This window comes from Aulonocara sp. 'chitande type north' Nkhata Bay, linkage group LG22, assembly GCF_057382095.1.
Source record: "Aulonocara sp. 'chitande type north' Nkhata Bay isolate Kocher_YH1m ecotype deep benthic linkage group LG22, A_spYH_male_GT1.1, whole genome shotgun sequence".
NCBI classification, from domain to species: Eukaryota; Metazoa; Chordata; class Actinopteri; order Cichliformes; family Cichlidae; genus Aulonocara; species Aulonocara sp. 'chitande type north' Nkhata Bay.
The window spans coordinates 7,193,999-7,216,455 of NC_141364.1; the positions used below are offsets into that span (position 1 = coordinate 7,193,999).

At 39.0% G+C, this 22,457-nt stretch overlaps 1 protein-coding gene across 1 annotated transcript in view; it reads right to left on the bottom strand.

The window, feature by feature from the left end:
* The window catches only part of LOC147303385 (class I histocompatibility antigen, F10 alpha chain-like), a 101,303-nt gene that overhangs the window by 64,029 nt on the left and 14,817 nt on the right, over positions 1 to 22,457 (bottom strand). The window contains exons 2-7 of the mRNA XM_086280870.1: positions 18,401 to 18,679; positions 17,159 to 17,461; positions 16,409 to 16,528; positions 13,413 to 13,430; positions 13,182 to 13,241; positions 12,735 to 12,854 (exon numbers count right to left, since the gene is read on the bottom strand). Coding sequence (XP_086136996.1) covers positions 12,814 to 12,854; positions 13,182 to 13,241; positions 13,413 to 13,430; positions 16,409 to 16,528; positions 17,159 to 17,461; positions 18,401 to 18,679 — 821 coding nt within the window. The 3' untranslated portion in view covers positions 12,735 to 12,813. The remainder of the gene's footprint in view (positions 1 to 12,734; positions 12,855 to 13,181; positions 13,242 to 13,412; positions 13,431 to 16,408; positions 16,529 to 17,158; positions 17,462 to 18,400; positions 18,680 to 22,457) is intronic.

The window sequence follows — 22,457 nt, forward strand, 5'->3', positions numbered from 1 at the left end:
CTGTCACAGTTGGAGATAAGGTAAATATTTGAGTCACTATGAGGCTGAAATTACTTTAAAATTCTGAAACTGAACAATATGTTTTTAAAGTGACTTTTTAAATGCAGCATGCAGACACTTTGATCGTAATCTGATTAGATTTAATTTTGAAGTGTGCACACAGATTCCTTATTTAAAATTACTTTAAATAGGTCATCCTCCCAAAAGTATGCTGAAAAACATCTCAGAGCTGGCTGTGTGGCAGGGTGTGAGTAGGGAGTATCTTTGTTGACTGCTCAGATTGCTACTCCCATCATTGCAACAATTCAGTTTGTGATGTTTCCTCCCTCTTATATATTCCACAGTCAACTGTAAATGCTGTTATTGTTATTGTTATTGTTATTAAGTGGGAGCATTTAGGAAACACATAAGTCCAAAACCTCCTTTATGGCATAGGTTTCCATGGCAAATGCATGTCCTGTAAGTGTAACAGCATGTCCTATAAGCCTGTACTTTTGTCCACACAGCAGTGGGATATAAATCAATATCCATCCAGCCATTCTCTTCCGATTATGATCACGTTGTTGAAAATATTTAAAACATCTCTTGCAAAATACCTCATATCCTTTCTCATGAAAAAAAATGTACATAGGCTGCAGTTCAGAGGCTTCCTAAGTTGTTTTCTCCTGTTTAAGTATGAAGTTAGGAACAAGCGCAGAGAAAAATTCAGTTTTCTGTGCTTACTATTTATTTTGTATACATTAGCAAAAGGTCCTTCCAACAATTCAATCATTTTATAGAAATGCCGTGAAACTTTGTCCTCAGATCAAATACTATTAAATTGTTTCCATCGTAACCATACTGATAATGTCCATGCGCGTCTATAACAGGGGTCCCCAATCCCAGTCCACGAGTGCCGGTGTCCCTGCAGGTTTTAGATGTGTCCTTGATCCATCACAGCTGATATAAATGGATAAATTACCTTCTCAACATGTCTTGAAGGCTGTATCCCAATTCAGGGTCTGCAGCCTTAAAGTACGCAGCCTCAACGATCCTCAAGGGCCGCGTACTCAAAGACCACTAAGGCCGGAAGTGCGAGGCTTGTGAAATGGGACGGTCTAGCCTCCGTTGCGCTGCCCAGGTTGCCTAGCAACCATGATACTAACAGCTGGAAACGTGTCATGCACGATCTGATATCCTCGTGTCGTTCCCACATCATCATAATAAAGGTTGTTCCAGGGTCCACATTACAAGTAACCAATCACCTTCTTGTGACGCCATACTTTTGCGAGTCCGTGAACATATAGTTGTCTGTGCTGCAACATGTCTAGTTCCCATGGCTGCAAAACAAGCTCGCATCATCATTCCTCCACCACCATGTTGACAATTGATATGCTGTGTTTATTTATTCGTTCCTCAACATGGTGCTGTGCATTAAGGCCAAACATTTCCACTTTGGTATTTTCTGTTGAAACTTTAAAACTTAATCTGCACTGGAATTTAGAAAGGAGGAGGAGACTTTCACCTAGAGTTGGATGTCTCACCACTTTTACGTGGTCTTGGTCTTGTCTTGGTCTCGACGGACTTTTGTCTTGGTCGTGGTCTCGCGTTTTGGTCTTGCGTTCTCAAATCGACATTGTGTTCGGGAGATTTGGAGTCAACCATCAGCGGAGCGGGGGGGTGGCTTACTGGGCTTAAGCCAGGGTCATTTTTTCAGAAGCATGGGGTCTTTTGGAGTGTAATTTGTTAGTTAGATGCCTGACTGACAACTGTATAAAACAAAAACAACACACGAAGCACAGAGCGCACCGTCGTAAATTCCCCCTAATTTTGGTATGATCCGAGCTCAGGCACTAGTAGTGATGGGATTTCCGGCTCTGTTTAGAGAACCGGCTCTTTCGGTTCGACTCACTAAAGAGAGCCGGCTCTTTCGGCTCCGAACCGGCTCTTCAGGTTGTTTTGTTGCTTTAATTAATTTATTATTAACAATAATATAAAATCATGCACAAAAGGAATTACTAACGTTAAAAAAAAAGTGGTTTTATTTGTATATGTTTATATATAAATATATGCGGTGGCCCCTAGAGACAAAACACGTACAAACTCCAAAACACATTTCTAGCATGAACTGAACTTCCAAAGCAGAGCTACTAGATCACTTAAATTACACAATTGAAAGCATGTGTGTATTGTTTGTGTATTTATACACAGGCACTCATATATATTCAAATAATAAAAAAAAAAAAGTTCATTTACCTGTTACTACCACACACCAAATCCGGTCGTTGGTACTTGCTGGCTTGTGTAGCCACTAGGTAACAAAAGCTCAACACTGCGCCCAGCATCCTGGAGCACTTCTGTTGTCTTTTGTACGTGTTTTGAGTTTTTATGTGCTTCTGAGTTTTTTGTACGTGTTTTGGAGTTTTTACGTGTTTTGGAGTTTGTACGTGTTTTTACGTGTTTTGGAGTTTGTACGTGCTTCAGAGTTCGTACGTGATTTGAAGTTTGTATGTGCTTTGTCTGTAGGGGCCACTGTAAATATACTTTTATTTTTTCACTCCACATAAAATGTAATAAATAAATCATATAATACAAAAATCAACTATTCACATTTCAACTTTTAACTATTTAAATTTTCAGCTTTTTCCTTTTACAAATTTAAAGTGAAAACAACACAAAACACTGCAAACCACAACACAATTAAATATAAATTATAATATGAAAACAAAAAGAAGATGCATATTCTCTGTCATATGGGCCTGCATGAATAAACTTTCTGAATCCTTTATCATCTGCAACCAAAAATAGTTGTGGATGATTACTATACCTTTCTAATGTGACGTTGTTGTCCCTGGCTCTCTTTCTCTCTCTCTCCCTCTGGCTCTGTTCCTGTGCTACTGAGTGTAACTACCGCCCCTCCCCCCTCTGCCCAGCATAAAGCACAAGGCTCAGGTGCGAAGTGAAGCGGAAAAAAAGTGCGAGAGAGAGAGAGAGAGGGTGAGAGAAAGAAAAAAAACCCCCACGTGACGGGTCGCGATAAGGAGCCGGCTCGCGTCGTTCATGTCAAAGAGTCGGCTCTATGAGCCATTTCGTTCGCGAACGATCCATCACTAGGCACTAGGCGACTGAGCACAGCACCCATGTGAGTACGGTGGCTGGGAAGTGCAAAGCGCAACAAATAAAAAAACGGCAACAAATTAAAAATCCACAACAAATTATAAAACGGCAACAAATTAAAAAACGGCAACAAATTAAAAATCCAATACAAATTAAAAAACCGCAACAAATTAAAAATCCACAACAAATTAAAAAACCGCAACAAATTAAAAATCCACAACAAATTAAAAATCCACAACAAATTAAAAAACCGCAACAAATTAAAAAACCACAACAAATTAAAAATCCGCAACAAATTAAAAAACCGCAACAAATTAAAAATCCACAACAAATTAAAAAACCGCCACAAATTAAAAATCCACAACAAATTAAAAAACCGCAACAAATTAAAAATCCACAACAAATTAAAAAACCGCCACAAATTAAAAATCCACAACAAATTAAAAAACCGCAACAAATTAAAAATCCACAACAAATTAAAAAACCGCAACAAATTAAAAATCCTTGACGGAAAGGGATTGTCTGAAATACCGGAAGTGGAGAGTGATGTCACGAGAGGGGGCGTGGCCAGGATTTTTGGTTGAGGCGCCATGTTTCTGGGCCGAACAAAGCGCTAGCGAAAGAGGAGCGAAAGTACACGGATAACACCAGCTATGGTTCGTACTTGCTGTGCAGTCGGTTGTAAAGTTAGATCGCACGACCGGCAAGGGAATAAGGTTGAAAATGGTTTATCTTTTCATTCTTTCCCCACCTGGAAGCAACATGAGGCAGCTCATGTATCGGATGTTACCAAAAGAAGGCGTCTAGTCTGGATAGCAGCTGTGAGACCAGCTGATATCCAGTTCTCTTCCTTCTCCAAATATCTGTTGGTGTGCTCCAGACATTTTCATTCCGGTAAGTTATAGATATGTTCATATCACTCTTTATCGGTCTTTTAAGTCTGACATCACTAGCCATGTCTTGGCTCAAACTCCCAAGAGCACCTGCAGGTCCATAAATCACACGATCACTGTGGCATCACTGAGTGTTGAAAAACTATCTAAAGTCTTTCATCTGTAATAAAATGATCAGCGTTCTGCTCTACCATGTGTAACAATTGAGTTTATCATCCAGGCATCCATGAAAACGAAATTAGCAGGAAGTTAGCTCGCTAGATTCCATCTAAATACAATATAGCATGTCCTAACTGAGGGATTTTGGAAACAAAGTCAAACGTACAGCTCTGCTATCACTTCCAACATAAATGAAGACAGAAAACTAAACAGCAGTGACGTTTGTAGGGTACTGAAGTTTGGCTAGCTGGTGTAAAACGATGTGCTACGTGACCGTTAGCGACACAGCTATGTTAGCATAATATAAACACTAACTTTTTCCACTTGATAAAAGTTATCGTGAGGATTCTCGGTGGTCAGGAACAAATGTAATCGCATGGCAGGATGCTGTAAACGGACCAAACTTCAGCCAGGAGAACAACTGAGATAATCCATCCACAAGGATGAATAGGATTAGTCATTCATATACTGCTGCATGGGCTGGGCTGTAGCTACATCATAAGGTTTTAAAAACTGAGCTTTCAAATGATTAGTGGTGATAGAAGCAGTGGCAGGCCAACAGTGATCACTTACTGTTTTTAGGAGTTTTTTGAGATTAAATAGAAGACAATACAAAACATTAAACATGTTAACAACACAAAACCCATATTAATTATTGCAGCAGACCAGCCAATGAAATGGATGAAACATCGTGACTGGGTTCCAGCGCTACACAAGGGACCTGCTTCAAACATACCACCATGCCAATCAGATTACTTCTTCCATGTGAGGGTGAAGAGGTGACCCTTCTGGATAAGATGGTGAAGGTTTGCTGCCGTTTTGATGAACAGTGTTGTAGTAAAACCAGGGGAAAATGAAACTTGCTCCTGTTAAATATTCTTAAGTCTTGTGCTGTATAAATAGCGGTAACTTTTCAGAAGATAAATTGAAGTAATTGATAGTAAATTAAGTAGTGTTAGTAGTGGGTGATATCGTGTAAATGCTGTCATGATTTTGTGTAAACATTTTGTCTTTTATAAACTATAAATGACATGGATTCTACATTGTAACTGATGTGATGTTCTATAATAAAAAAGAGGCAAAAATTAGTTTGTTTCTTTATTGAACTTTTGAACAGTGGTACTCAGTCAGTACATATTCAGTAAATGCAAATTATTTACATGGCAGTGCACTTCAGGCATAAATCTAGACCCTTATATAAAACATTATGGGTCATTCCCACAACCCACAGCTTTACTGTGCTCCAGCAAAGTATCCAATAGCAGTGACAACTCCTCCACAGTAGCAGGTGGGATTTTTCTTTTTTGAGGACGGCTCCTTATACCTTTCAATACGGATGGTCTGTTTATGTTTTGATCCAGAGCCGTTTTTGGGCAGCTGAAGAGGAGAAGTCTATCTTATGGCCAACCTCTGGCTGTATCTTGGTCATATTACCCAGCAAAACCCAGTATGCAGGTTCATCTGTAACAGCCCTTGTGCCACAGATCCGCATTGTTGCTTCTACTTTAAAAAGAAGAACAGCGACATGGCTGCAGGTCTCCACGACTCCGGCCATACAGGTGCAGTGGGCGGCTTCAACCTTCCCTGTGATGCTCACAATGACCCATGGCTGCAATGCTGGTTCATTCAGTCTTTGAGAGTGCAGTACCTGAAACATACAAGTTACTAGTTAATTTAAAGACATAGACTCTAATGAGCTAAGGCCAACATAAATGTGTTTTATCTACTTTCAAATCCATTTATCATAAATGTAACAAAGTGTTTAGAAAGTTAGCACATACATGTAATTTTCCATTTTTTTTATGTATCCATCTATAGAACGCTGCATGTTATATTCCAAATCTGCCTGTTCTCTTTCAGAAACCTGACTTCAGAAAATGAAACTAAAGTATGTAATCACTTTATGGAGAAAGCATAAAGTTTGACTTTAGGTGACAATTATGGACACGTAATATGATAAGGAGATTCTGCAGGTCATTAATCAATGTATTATAGTAAAAAATGTATTTTTGTGACAAAGGACAAACACGGAAGCAAGATATGTAATTAGGATTATTTCTAATAAATATAAATAAATAATTGCAATTTCTTTAACCACTGAGAATAACTAAATCCTTCAGGACAATGTCACATCAATGCACTGAACTCACTATGGCTACGTTCACACTGCAGGTCTTAATGCTCAATTCCGATTTTTTTGTCTGCTTGTTCACACTACAAATAAAATGTGACAGCAAACGCGCTCCTTTGTGAACCCTCAAAGTGGCCCACATATGCAAAAGCAGATGTCACACACAACACGCTCTGTTTAGACCCAGACCAAACAGTATTGTTTGACTGATGGCCCTTAAATATAAAGACTTGTTTCAGACTTTGCTTTAAGTTATTTTGTTATTTACATATGGCCTAATAATTATCCTTATTGCCATTTTAGAGAGGAGCGGTGCTTCAAAGAATATGCAGATTTCTGTCAGAATCTGCAGATTATACAGTATAAATAAAATGTTCATGTTGTCTTCCCAACAGTTTCACTAACATCTACACGGGATGGACACGAAGCACCGTTGTTCCTGACCACCGAGAATCCTCACGATAACTTTTATCAAGTGGAAAAAGTTAGTGTTTATATTATGCTAACATAGCTGTGTCGCTAACGGTCACGTAGCACATCGTTTTACACCAGCTAGCCAAACTTCAGTACCCTACAAACGTCACTGCTGTTTAGTTTTCTGTCTTCATTTATGTTGGAAGTGATAGCAGAGCTGTACGTTTGACTTTGTTTCCAAAATCCCTCAGTTAGGACATGCTATATTGTATTTAGATGGAATCTAGCGAGCTAACTTCCTGCTAATTTCGTTTTCATGGATGCCTGGATGATAAACTCAATTGTTACACATGGTAGAGCAGAACGCTGATCATTTTATTACAGATGAAAGACTTTAGATAGTTTTTCAACACTCAGTGATGCCACAGTGATCGTGTGATTTATGGACCTGCAGGTGCTCTTGGGAGTTTGAGCCAAGACATGGCTAGTGATGTCAGACTTAAAAGACCGATAAAGAGTGATATGAACATATCTATAACTTACCGGAATGAAAATGTCTGGAGCACACCAACAGATATTTGGAGAAGGAAGAGAACTGGATATCAGCTGGTCTCACAGCTGCTATCCAGACTAGACGCCTTCTTTTGGTAACATCCGATACATGAGCTGCCTCATGTTGCTTCCAGGTGGGGAAAGAATGAAAAGATAAACCATTTTCAACCTTATTCCCTTGCCGGTCGTGCGATCTAACTTTACAACCGACTGCACAGCAAGTACGAACCATAGCTGGTGTTATCCGTGTACTTTCGCTCCTCTTTCGCTAGCGCTTTGTTCGGCCCAGAAACATGGCGCCTCAACCAAAAATCCTGGCCACGCCCCCTCTCGTGACATCACTCTCCACTTCCGGTATTTCAGACAATCCCTTTCCGTCAAGGATTTTTAATTTGTTGCGGTTTTTTAATTTGTTGTGGATTTTTAATTTGTTGCGGTTTTTTAATTTGTTGTGGATTTTTAATTTGTGGCGGTTTTTTAATTTGTTGTGGATTTTTAATTTGTTGTGGTTTTTTAATTTGTTGCGGTTTTTTAATTTGTTGTGGATTTTTAATTTGTTGCGGTTTTTTAATTTGTTGCGGTTTTTTAATTTGTTGCGGTTTTTTAATTTGTTGTGGATTTTTAATTTGTTGCGGTTTTTTAATTTGTTGTGGATTTTTAATTTGTTGTGGTTTTTTAATTTGTTGCGGATTTTTAATTTGTTGTGGATTTTTAATTTGTTGCGGTTTTTTAATTTGTTGTGGATTTTAATTTGTTGCCGTTTTTTAATTTGTTGCAGTTGTTTAATTTGTTGTGGATTTTTAATTTGTTGCCGTTTTTTAATTTGTTGTGGATTTTTAATTTGTTGCCGTTTTTTAATTTGTTGTGGATTTTTAATTTGTTGCCGTTTTTTAATTTGTTGCGCTTTGCACTTCCCAGCCACCGTATGTGAGCGAGGCGGGCGAAGCTGCTGCCTGCGAGTTTGCTGCAGACAGAGGAGAGCTTAAGTTTGACCAGGTACCAAAGCAAATCATTCGTACTGAACTAATAATGTAAATATGACGGTGTATCACAAAAGATTGATATCAAACTGATCACTTGGTTGCGTTACTTGCTCTTCGAGTGAATCAACAAATGGATAAATAAAAAGCCGAACAGCAATGCTGATTTTTTTTTAGAGAGTCTTAGCTTACATTTCATATTTTCAGTTGTTACCCTCCACGGCTAAACAAACTCTCTAAATCGGTTTCAATTGTGTACTGATGTACACAACAATGGACATAAGGAGCTTCTTTCAAAGAAAAAACTCAGGTAGATGTTATTTTATATATTGCTTTGGATGTTGTTCAGTATATCTATGCAAAACAACAGAAATTTCAATACACAGCAGTATATTCACAGTTGTAACCAGATATTTACATACACTTTATGGAGAAAACATAAAAACTTTTTTTTACTGTTAAACATCAATTTAGAGTAAACTTTTGTTTTAGATAAATAAATGTTGAAATATCTTTTGAATTAGTTAAATGTCAGAATAAAAAGAGGGAGCTGTCTATTTTAATCACTTTCATCAAATTCAGGAGTACATATACACTAAGTTTATTGTTAATTAATAAGAAAACTCCAGACGATTCCATTCTGAGCTGAAGAAGCTTCTGATAGGTTCGTAGAGTCCATGTGAGTAAATTGGTGGCACAGCTGTGGATGCATATAAGGCAAAACACAGAGCCTGTTTCTTTGACATGGGAAAATCAAGAGATGTCAACCAAAACACCAGGAAAAGAATTGTGGAGCTCCATAAGTGTGGCTCAATTTTGAATACAATTTGGTGCCATTTGCAATTAAGAAATACAGATAGTTTCTCTCTTTACTCTTAAAGTTAACAAATATATTTTTTATATTTATCAATCTAAAAAAATAAACATTTAGTCTGATTTGATGTTACAATTAAAAAAGTGTTTGTGTTTTTATCTGAAGAGTACATAAATATCTGGTTTCAACTGTATATTTAATGATGTTGGTGTTTGGCTTGATTGTCAGCACAAAGAGGGAGAGAGAGGAACAGAGAGGGAGAGAGAGGAGACAGGACAGAACAGAGATGGAACAAGAGCAGGTGAGACACATGTTAGTCAAATGGTTGTTTGCCAAAACTCATCAGAACATGTATCTAGTACCTAGTGTTTCTTTTTAGATATCATTTGTTACTTTTCAAATTCTATATTTATTAAGTTATGCAGGCTTGTTTGCACAACAAGGCTAAATAATTATATAAACCTTTCTCAATCTAAATATTGTACTTTGGTAGAATTAAAAAAACAAGTGTAGTGCAGGTCTATGATGATTTTTAGTGCTACTATCATCTAGTTCTGATTCTGGTTCTGTCTTGGTTACTGTTGTAGTCCTGTTTTAATTCCGGATCAGTTCTGGGTCTGGTTGAATTGGGGTTTAGTCCTTGTGTCTTGATACAGGCCCGACTTTGTTCTGCCTTGCTCCTTAATTAAAAAACTAGTTTAAGGTGTCCTGCATATGTATATAGAATAGCATCTGGCTGCAGTTTAAAGACTTTTTTTGTCTCGGTTTTGGTCTTGGTCTCGACTCGGTCTCGGTCTTGGTCTCGTCTCAACTTGGTCTTGGTCTCGGATTAGGCGGTCTTGACTACAAGTCTACTTTCACCTGACAACTAACAACTAACCAAAATACCATATTTGTTCAGTCTTTCTCTAATTGTACTCATAAACCTTAACATGTACAGTAACATGCTAAATGATACCTGTAGATTTGTATAGCTCTTTATTTTATTTACTCTTTATCATGTAGTTTCTCTGAGCACTGCATGGTCTCACCCTGGGGTGAATTTGCAGGGTGAACTGTCCTTGTAAATAATGTAAAGAACAATAGCTACTCTATTATACAATACAAAATTATACAAGAGACAGATACACAGTTTAAAGTTAGGAGGAAATTTCAATATTGTGTTAAATTCTTGAGTCGCCCTTATTCTTATTTCTTTATATTTTCCTTTCAAAGAGCCAGACTTTGTTTTAATTTTTAACTAGTCTTTATCAATAACTCTCCAGGCTTTTAGAAAGTCTTTCAAAGTGTTTCTTCTTATTCCCAAAGAGCTATGAGCTGAAAACTTACATCTCAGAATATCTTAGCATCATGTGCAGTGTGCCTAAAAAACTGTCTATAGTTTATGGTCTATAGTCTCTGTGTAATATCTTCACAGAGAACAGAAAAATCAGCTTTTAACGTCCTCATAAAACCTCATAAAAGCAATGACAAGAAAGCTGCCCAAGAGTCTTTGTTAAAGAATAAAGGTGATCATACTGAATGTTCACTTTCAAGCTTGTTAGAATTATACAGACTCTCTTTTTGCCTCATATGCTGAATTTATATTCAGAATAATTCAGTGCCACCATTATGATGTATATGTTAATGATGTAATGTTTGGCAACTCATTTTCCAACTCCTTAACATTAAATCTTGACTAATAAGCATCTAAAAGAGATAAGATAAAACTTTATTAATCCCGCGGGTGGGATTAATCCCGCAGCAAAAGGGATAAATAGAATAAATAGGAATAAGAATACAAGGGAATTGCACATTTGATTGATTGATTTATTGGTAATTTATTTCAACATGTGAACAATATACAAGTACATTTAGAAAAGAAAATAAGAAAGAAAAAAATACTATACAAATTACATACAAAAAAACCCGTTCTGATTAATTTACATGTTGAAAGGGAGTGGGAAGAAGTGCACACTTATTTAGTCCCACCCTTTTGCCATAAATTATCAGTTAATATTTAGTCAGCTTCCTTACTGATATAATTTGTAATAAAAATAGTGAACAGATTTCTGATATACTATAACATCACATGAGGTTTTTTTTTTGTTTGTTTTTTTTAAATAGAGACATTCACTTAATTTAAATATTTTCCTTTTCTTTATAGTTTGAGAAGATCATATTTTTATAACTCTTTTTGAACAGTTTTATGTTTGGACATTGCTTTAATTCCATATTCAGACTGTTCCATAGTTTCACTCCATGAACAGAAACACAAAAGCCTTTTCTTGTAGTACGTGCCTTCATTGCTTTGAAGTTACAAAAACCCCTTAAATTATAACTTCCTTCTTTCAAAAAAAAAAAAAAAACAAAAAACACACACACACACACACACACAAAATACTCTGAATATTACCTGGCAGTTCTGTATTTTTTGCTTTGAATAGAATTTGTGCTGTTTGGAATTTCACTAGATCGTCAATTTTCAATATTTCAGACTGCAAAAATAGTGAGTTTGTATGTTCCCTATAACCTGCATTGTGGATGATTCGAATTGCTTTTAGTATTGAAGTCTATTGCACCGTTTGTTATTAACAAAAAGTATTGCACAGTGAAAAAGGCAATACAGCTTAGTTGTTCCCCTCTCCTTTGTCCTCCTGTTTCCCCTCCCTCTCACCTCCAGAGAGGAGTTAGACAGTTTGATGGCGTGTGGGACTGTTACGTTCCCCTGAGGGGTCTAGGCGGTGAGGGGGAAGTAACAAAAAGTGTCCGGGTCAGAAAAAGGAGTCAAGGAGGCAAAAGGGTTAAATTAAATAGTTTTATTAAAGTAGCTCAACTAAAAGAGACGGACAAGCCGCTATCACCATTTAAGAAAACAAACAAAACTCAGGCGTTGGTCAATAAAGTAAAACGTAAGCCAAAAAGAAAGAGCAGCTCACTAGCTGAAAACCACAGCTCACTAGCTGCAAACACAACAAACACTCAGCTCACAAGCTGTAACCACACTAATGGCACTCTGGCCCAGAGCTCACCTTTCCCTGGGCTTAAATCTCCTTGATTACTGACGAGAGTCAACTGCACAAAAGGGAAAGGTGGCACCTCAGGCAGAAGAGGTAGTGGGACACGCCCACACAGGCACCTTCAGGAAGAGGCCCTGCTAGGGCCGTAACAGGGACAAAGGAGTTTTTAAGTCTGTTGGTTCTTGTCTTTGGCAGAAGCAACCTGTCACTGAACAGACTCCTCTGGCTGTGTGCAGAGGATGCCCAGCATTGTCCATAATGTCCAGCAGTTTCTTTAATGTCCTTTTCTCTGCCACTGTCACCAGAGTGTCCAGCTTCATGTCGACCTATAGAGCCAGCCTTCCTGATCAGTTTTTCCAGCCTGGATGAGTCCTTCTTACAGCATAGAAAAGTACTACAGCAACCACCAACTGGTAAAACATCCTCAGGAGCTTCCTGCAGATGTTAAAAGACCTCAGCCTCCTCAGGAAGTACAGTCGGCTTTGGGCTTTTTTATACAGGTGCTCTGTGTTGCATGACCAGTCCAGCTTGTTGTCCACCCACAGCCCGAGGTACTTGTACTTGTTGACCACCTCCACCTCCTCTCCCTCTATCTGAACCGGCAGTGGACCTGCTCTGGACCTCCCGAAGTCCACAACCAGTTCCTTGGTCTTTGAGGTGTTGAATTGCAGGTGGTTTGTGTGACTCACAAACCACCTGCAACTATATTTTAGATTTTAGATCTTTTTAACAGATTTTATGATGTGAACAATCAACGAATTCAATGAATCCCAGTTTATGTAGAAGAACGAGCTGACACGTCTTCTTTCAGGTTGTCTGTAGAGATAAAAAAGAAACAAAATAAATGTTAGGATAAATCAATTCCACAAATAACCTATTTACAGTTTCATTAAGATCTAAAATTCTGATTCAATCGAGTATTTACTTCATATGTTTCTGAATGGAATTAACACATTTGTTTTCATTTTGTTAAATCATTTCATGAAACGTTATTTTGAAAGCATCTTTCTCTTAATATGATGTAAAGTTATACTAAAGCACTTTTTTTGGATATATTTAAACAGGAGATTTTACTACAGCCACTATTTTACATAAGTTTTAAAAGAAAGCTAAAACATGAGACAGAAATATGAAGTAACTCACTATGTGCAGAGCTGTTTGTGGTTTCGGCTTGAGGAAGCATTTGCTCCTGGCTCTCTGCAGCTGTAGGTCAGAAACACAATGTTAGTCCACATCCTGCTCTCATCTGTCACTTTTACAACAATCGAACACAACAGGAAACAGCCCTGAAAGACTGTTTAGATTAAAGTACAGAAACCCTTTTTAATTTAGTGTGGACAAGAGATTAGAGAAAAGGGACAAAGTTTAACTTACGAGATGGGGAACGTTTGTCTGAAATAAAAAGGAAAAAATACATCATTTTAATAATTTGTTATAAATATTAACACAATTTTTTTCATGTATTATACAAGGCAGGAAACATAATTTCATGTTTTCATTTTGTAATCTGGACAAAAGCATTAATTTAATGTGTAAAATTAAAAACATAGACACTGGGCTTACTCACTAATGTGTTTATAGATATATTCTGACTTTTCCCACAAAATGTGCTCGTGTTAAATTTATAAGTAAAGCGACTGAAGGTAGAGAACGTACACATTTCTAATGCAGGTAAAGGTGTACCTTAGGATGTGTTTGTTTGGCAGATTTGATGGTTAAGAAAAGAGAAATAATGTTTGGGTTTCAATAACTGAGTTGGTGGTTATTTTGTTCCCTGACAACCAAACTGTAGCTCAGGTGTAAAAAACAAAACAAAAAACAAACAAAACACAAAGACAGAAAGAAAAATGATGCAGAAAAAAGTAAATAACAGACAAGAAGAAAAAGTGAAGTAACTGGACAAAAATCTACAAGTGTAAAAGCACCAACAAACGGTATGACGAACGCGGCCGTGACTCTGGCAGACGAGCTGAACACTTTTTATGCTCGCTTCGAGGCTGCAGCTAAGGTCTCCAACAATGCTAGTGTTAGCGGCGCTAACGGCTGCAGACAGGAAGATACTGCCAGCACCGGAAACGTGCTCGTCATCTCCGAGCATGAAGTAAGGAGAGCCTTCAAAAGAGTGAACACCAGGAAAGCAGCAGGACCAGATGGCATCCCAGGTCGTATCCTCAGAGACTGCGCATACCAGCTAGCTCCTGTGTTCACTGAGATATTCAACATCTCTTTATCTCAGTCGGTGATCCCCACATGCTTCAAAGAGTCCATCATTGTTCCTGTCCCGAAGAAACCCCACCCTGCTTCTCTCAATGACTATCGCCCTGTAGCCCTCACCTCAGTAGTGATGAAGTGCTTTGAACGCCTGGTCAGAGACTTCATCATTTCTTCACTACCAGACACACTGGACCCACTACAGTTCGCTTACCGTCCAAATCGTTCCACAGACGATGCCATCTCTCATCTCCTCCACACATCACTCACTCACTTGGACACTAGAAGGGGGAATTATGTTAAAATGCTCTTCATAGACTACAGCTCTGCATTTAACACCATAATTCCCTCCACACTCACCACCAAGCTGGAGCATCTGGGACTCAGCTCATCTATGTGTCAGTGGATCTCCAACTTCCTAAATGGCAGACCACAGGCAGTAAGGATGGGCGGACATGTCTCAGCCTCCACCACTCTCAGCACTGGAGCCCCCCAGGGGTGTGTCCTGAGCCCCCTGCTGTACTCTTTGTACACATATGACTGTGTGGCCACTACCAGCTCCACCACCATCATCAAGTTTGCTGACGACACCGTCGTGGTGGGCCTGATCTCTGATAACGAGACGGCCTACCTGAAGGAGATTAGGAATCTGGAGAACTGGTGCCAGAGGAACAACCTCCTTCTAAACGTCAGTAAGACAAAAGAGCTGATAGTGGACTTCAGCACTAAGCAGGAGAGGAACTACCAGACCCCCGTCATCAACGAGTGCCCAGTGGAGAGAGTGGACAGCTTCAAATACCTCGGAGTTCACATCACGCAGGACCTGTCATGGTCCTGTCACATCAACACCGTGGTGAAAAAGGCCCGACAGCGTCTCTACCACCTCAGACGCTTGAGAGACTTCCAACTGCCCTCCAAGGTGCTCAGGAACTTTTACTCGTGCACCATAGAGAGCATCCTGGCGGGAAACATCTTAACCTGGTTCGGAAACAGCACCATGCAGGACAGACGAGCTCTACAGAGGGTTGTGCGATCAGCTGAGCGCACCATCCGCTCCGAGCTCCCTGACCTGCACTCAATCTACAGCAGGCGGTGCTGGACCAAGGCCAGGAAGATCGTGAAGGACCTCAGCCATCCCAACAACAGACTGTTCTCTCTGTTGAGGTCAGGAAAGCGATTCCGCTCCCTGAAGACCAACACAGAGAGACTGAGGAGGAGCTTCTTCCCGCAGGCGATACGGTCTCTCAATCACACCACCACACAGTCCTGACCCACACATATGGTTCTTACACACACACTGGACATTCTGGACATTGTTTTCACTTCATCACTTAAATCACTTTAAGCATATTTGCACTGCAGAAGACATAATGTGGATTGCACAACACTGGACATTATATTCTTCATTTCCAGTTAATACTTGTACAGCTGCTGTTATTGTGTATATATTTATTTATATTTCTTCATACATTCTTATATAGTTCTATATTGTGTATTTTGTTGTACAGTTATTTTATTTTCAACTTTAATTTATATATTTTATCTTATTCTTTCCCAGTTAAATTTACCCTTCATTCTAATTTGTGTTGTACAGTTATTTCATTTTTAACCTTAATTTATATTTTATTCCTTCCTAGTAAAATTTACCCTTTTTAATTTTTCATATTTATTTCCCTTTTTAATTTTTCATATTTATTTCCTATCTTATTCATAGCCTTTTCCTTTTTTTTTTGTTTTCTTTAGGTCACGAGCAGTTGTCCAAGCATTTCACTGCATATCGTACTGTGTATGACTGTGTACGTGACAAATAAAATTTGAATTTGAAGTGGGATAATGCAGAGAAATGAAGGGGCAAGTTATGAAACACAACAAGCATGATTAATGAATATTGTTGTAATATATTGAGGATTTAAAGGAGTCTGATCATCCTGCTGGCAGAGAAAGTGTTAAAATACTTAAATATTAATCTGAGGACTCAGCTTACACTGCTTTTGGTTGTTACCTGTTTAATCCTGTGTGCATTGTTTGTTTTCTTTTGAAAACTGTTAATAATGACTTCAATTAAGTCATATTACTCTTACTATCATTATTATTGTTTGCACTATGTCATCATCATTGTTTGCATTATACAAGAAAAATCCAGGAAGTTTGTTTCTCACCTGTCCTCTTTTTGTAAATAATGAATGCGATCACAGCGATGGCAGCAAGAACGACCACAGCAACAACCACAGCAACAACCACAGCAACAACAACAGGGATGATCGAGGAGAAGGAATTTCCTGTGGATCACAGAACAAACAAAATGTGAGAACAAAAAGTTTCCAATCAGATGACAATCATGTACAAGAGCTTCGTTTATGGTCACTACATATTTGTCTCACTAATGTTTGTTTTCATTCCAACAATAAAAGTTCTGCCATTAAATTTAATTTCAATACATTGCCAATAAATTTGAACATATGTTTCAAAATATACATTTTCCCCAATTTACTATTTAATCTTCTAAAACTGTCCATTCGTCAGATAATCAGTGGCCACACATGAACATGTTTTATATTCATCAATGTTCAGCAAGGAAAAAATGTGGTGGAAAAACACAACTTGGTCTAAACTGATTTAGGTCTTAAAATTATTCTGACAGAAGCTGACAGAAAGAATATCAAAGATACTCGCAAATTTAAAAAAAACAGTGAAAAGACAGCAAAGTGGACAATAATTTAAATCAGAGCGCTCAAAACTTTAAATGTTAATATTTATTAAGAAATTAACAAATCAGTATTAAAATATTTAATAAATCTGTATACAACGGGGGAGGAATTAAACTTTTCATCAAACTCAAATAAAACCACATGAACTGCACCATTTTTACAGTAAACTAAATGCATGTTTCCTACCTTCATCACTTTTACCCTTGTTGGTTTTGATCTCTGATTTGTCCAGTTTGGTGACGATGTCCTCGTTCACACCAGAGAGCTGAAACACACATCTGTATCTGTCCCAGTCTTCAGGTTTGACTGATGAGAGATCCAGATCAACACTCATCTGGAAGGTCCCGTCATTGTTGGTGAGAATCTCTCCTTTGTTCACACCCTCATGAAGCTCCACTCCATCTTTTTTCCAGAACATCTCAGCTCTGTTAGGATAGAAACCTGTAGCGTGGCAGGTGACTGGAGAGGAGGAAGACTTCTGGAGGAGAGACACTTTGGGGACAACTGTGGAGTAAAAACAAACAGTTCATTCTTTCTGTATTATTACTATTACTTGTATTTGAGCTGGAGGGGTGCATAGTGCAGACGAGACGTGAAGAAAAGAGTGCAGACAAGGTGGAGTGGATGGAGACGAGCAAGAGTGGAAAGGAAGGTTTACAAGATGGCAGTGAGACCTGCTGTGATTTAATATCTGAGGATGGTGGCACTAAGACAAATACAGGAGACAGAACTGATGATATTAAAATGTTCATAAGGAGTGAGAAGGATTAGAAATGAGTATATCAGAGCTAAAACTGTGGAAGATGATCTGCTATGACGACCAGGAGCAACTTTAAAAGATTATTATTATTATTATTATTATTATTATTATTATTATTAAAACCATACCAATTTCTTTTGATGTGATGTAAAATTAAATTAAATTTAAAAAATGTGTCACACGAAGTGCAATTATATTAACCCTTTCACACATAGGGGTCACTACAGTGGACAACTATTCAAAGGCTGTTTTCTTGCACATAAACCACTACATTGGACACTGATGTGTCACTACATGCCTTGCAGGGTTATAGTTGTTACATATATTGTTATACTGTTATAAAATATTTTTAAAATATATTTACAAATATATTTTTGTTATGTTATAGTTTTTACACAGTGTATATTAATTATTCATTTGTCAAATTCATAAGTCAAAACGTTTGTTGTACAACTAAGTGGACGTGTAAAAATACTCTTTGAAAATGAAAAGTACGTTGAAAAAAATGAAGTTCAAAAATCTTTTTTTCATGCCTTATGATGAATAAAAATACTCAAGAAAAAAAAGCCCTGATTGAGTTTTTCATAATTCATGCATGAAAAGGTTAATTTAATATCATATTAAGTAATAAACTGAGACATATAACTTTTGGTTAACAATCTAATTCTGGTCATAGATTTTACCTGTTTTCATCAGAGAGCTCCTCCCATAGGTCACATACTTCTTCAGCCATTCAGGACACTCCTGGGTGAGGTAGTTCTTATACTGAGCAGTAAGAGCCCTGTCATGATCCAACTTCATCTGTGTCATGACAGCCTGTTGTTTTGGAGCGACCCATGTCGCTGTCTTCAGGTCAAAGCTTATGAAGTCCTCTCCATCATAACCTTCTTGGCGATATCCATTCACTTCACTTGTTTCTTCATCCCATTCACAGCCGTACATCACCTGGTAAATGTGAACACCTGACAGAAACCCAGAGACAAAGACTGCAGTGAACCAGAGAGAGAGAGACTGCACTAAAGTCTCATACTGACACAGAGACATGATCAACATATAGAGGATCTACATTTATGGCTGCTTTTGTCTCAGTGGAAGACTTTTAAAACCAGTCATCATTAACAATGTAGATTTTAGAAAAAGACACTGGGAAAAAACAGAATTCATTTTCTCCCGTTAGCACATCTACGTCCTGCCTGCAGAGACATCACTGCACAGTTTATCTATGCTGCTGTAGGTGGAGCAACTTCCTGTGAGCTGCAGGATCAGACAAACACACTAAGCTGGAGTCCTGAGCAGCCGACACAGATCCTGATTCTAGATTTACTTTCCATCCTCTGAAACTCTGCAGCCGTTATCAGTCCAACAAAATCTTTCCTGTGAGAAACTAAACACCAGACTGTCCTGAGGTTTTTCTAGAGGTGTATCTGTTTAATATGATCATGTGACATTAATCTAATCTGGAGTTCTACTTACAGTATTTCAGGCTCCAGCAAATGCTTCATGTCATCATTGTTGACTATGCAAGAAATACTTTTTGATAAATCAGTTAATTTCTTGTGCTGTGACCTGACAAAAAGGTGAAAAAGGTTCCTCTAAGATTTTACAACCATGTTGTCATTTTTATTACATTTACTAAGAGCAGAGGACTGAAACAATAATTCAGACCTTGAATTCGACTCCATGCTGGGACACTTTCGTGTTTTTTAGCGCTGTGACCAGATCAGATTTTGCACTAAAAATATTAAAACATTCACGTTAATGATATTATTGGATGTGTAGCACAAAGATCTGTGAGCGTCTTTGAGTAGGAACCTGAGCGCCGCTGATGCTGTGATGAGAGCCGACAGTCTACAGGTGAGAAACACGAGGAGTCATTCCTGCTTTTATAACATCGCTGCTCTCAAAGCCACGAGAAACGCCTCGGTGCATCATCACAGGTATTTTCTTTATATGAACATGTGGAGTTACACACCATCTAGGCTCAAATTCCACACTTTTCCAGCCCGTTTGGTTAATAAATTATATTAAAATTGCTAATCAATAAATCAGGACGCCGTGAATGTCCATGAAAATCTCGCAAAAACACCTTATAGGCGGCAACAAAGTGAATGTGGGATGAGCTGGTGTTGTCTGCACTCCTTTGATTGGAGTGTAGATTAAGTGGAGGAGAAACATGGGGAGGCCCTGCATGAGTCAAGAAAACGCTCACAGCTGTCACTGAGAGAGGTGGGCGGGTCGACCCAAATATCGATAGTATTGATACCAACACTAGTATTGGTTACGGATCAATACTAGCATGACTGGATTGATACTTTGCTTTTATCCTTCAAGTTCAGTATGTAGCCCGCTGAACTGTGTTAATTATTTCTGTAGTGGGGGTTCCCTTTGTCCAACCAAACATCCTACAGCTTAAAATTCACAAGCCACTGCTGCGCTGTGGTAATGTTTTGTATGCAGGCAAAAGAAGTCCAATTATCAAACTCGAAAGCTGCATTTTATTGTTTATTTTTCCAGTTTGGAAAGCAATAACAAAGATCCATCTTTGTTCCTACTCGCTGCTTCTCCTGCTCTGGTAAAAAACCATAGGCCCACCCCAGTGCATTCTGGTCCTATACCAGTCCCTTATATATAACACCCAGCACGCCCCTGCGGGCGGTTTATCCTTCAAGCTCGGGTCCTCTACCAGAGGCCTGGGAGCTTGAGGGTCCTGCGCAGTATCTTAGCTGTTCCCAGGACTGCGCTCTTCTGGACAGAGATCTCCGATGTTATTCCCGGGATCTGCTGGAGCCACTCGCCTAGCTTGGGAGTCACCGCACCTAGTGCTCCGATTACCACGAGGACCACCGTTACCTTCACCGTCCACATCCTCTCGAGCTCTTCTCTGAGCCCTTGGTATGGAACCAATATATATATATTAGGGGTGCAACGATACTCGTATCGATATTGAACCGTTCGATACAGTTCTTTCGGTTCGGTACGCATATGTATCGAACAATACAAATTTTTAATTTATTTTATCAACTTTTCTTCTGGCGATGCTTTCTGTGTTGAGCGCTCAGTGGATCTGCGCTCGACAGTGCAGCCTAGGCGGAGTAGTCGAACTCAGATTCACTGAGCCCAGAGCAAGCTAACGAGACAGAAGTTAAGCTCTCCTTGCAACATGGCAAATTGAACCTCCCCCACCCTCATTCAGAGCTGGCGTTTGGAACTATTTTGGTTTTCATGTGACGTATGACCCTGAAGGTAAGCACGTCATGGACAAAAGTAAAACAGTATGTTGGATGTGCCACGCAATGCTCAATTACATTGGTGGGAACTAGTGTGTTAGCGCAGTTAGCTCGTTAACGTGTTGGCCGTCCAGCCCCACGCACGGGGCGATCCGCGGTAGCTCGTTAACTTCCGTGTTGTGGCATTAACGTCATTTCAACGAGATTAACGCTGACAGCACTAGTGGGAACACAACGAATATGACTGCACATTTACTCCGACATCATCCTAGTGCAAAGACAAGTGGAAGCAGACAAAAACAACAAGCACGCATGCTACAAACTTTACCCGAGTCATTTAGACAGCCGTTAGCACATGATTCTCCTTATGGGGACCTGATATGTTTAATATGCTGCTCAGAATATAGCCTAGAAGAAGCGTATAGTATAGCTTTTATTTTGGAAAGAGCCATTTCTCTGTAATAAACTCTCTTTTCCAAAGATGAGTGATTTCTCGATCAGATAGATTTATTTATTTTTTATTACTTTGTTGTTTCAGCAACATTAAATTTAAAAACTGTACTTTTGAGTTAAAATATATATTTATAATTTTAATAAATGACAAATTAAAAAGGCATGAACATTGTATCGAAAAAATATCGAACCGTGACACCAAAGTATCGAACCGAACCGAACCGTGAATTTTGTGTATCGTTGCACCCCTAATATATATATATATATATGGTATGTACCACCGGCAGATAGAGGAGGTGGCTGATATCCAGAAATCCTACCAGTGGCTGGACAAAGCTGGAATGAAAGACAGCACAGAGGCACTAATCATGGCAGCACAAGAACAAGCTCTGAGTACAAGATCCATAGAGGCTGGGGTCTATCACACCAGGCAAGACCCCAGGTGCAGGCTGTGTAAAGATGCCCCAGAGACAATCCAGCACATAACAGCAGGGTGCAAGATGCTAGCAGGCAAGGCATACATGGAACGCCATAACCAAGTGGCCGGCATAGTGTACAGGAACATCTGTGCCGAGTATAACCTGGAAGTCCCGAGGTCAAAATGGGAGATGCCCCCAAGGGTGGTGGAGAATGACCGAGCTAAGATCCTGTGGGACTTCCAGATACAGACGGACAAAATGGTGGTGGCTAACCAACCGGACATAGTGGTGGTAGACAAACAGAAGAAGACGGCCGTAGTGATCGATGTAGCGGTTCCGAATGACAGCAATATCAGGAAGAAGGAACACGAGAAGCTGGAGAAATACCAAGGGCTCAGAGAAGAGCTCGAGAGGATGTGGAGGGTGAAGGTAACGGTGGTCCCTGTTGTGATATTTTGATACCATGGTAGCATTTACAGGATATTGTTTTGTAGTGAAAACTGTTACTCAATAAGGCCCATTTACTAGTTGTTTTTCTCTTTCTCTGTGACCCAAGAATTGATGTGTAAGAATCACAGGCTGGTACCCCAAGGTCAAAAATACCACAGAGACGAGACCACTTCCTTACTCCCATCCTCCCT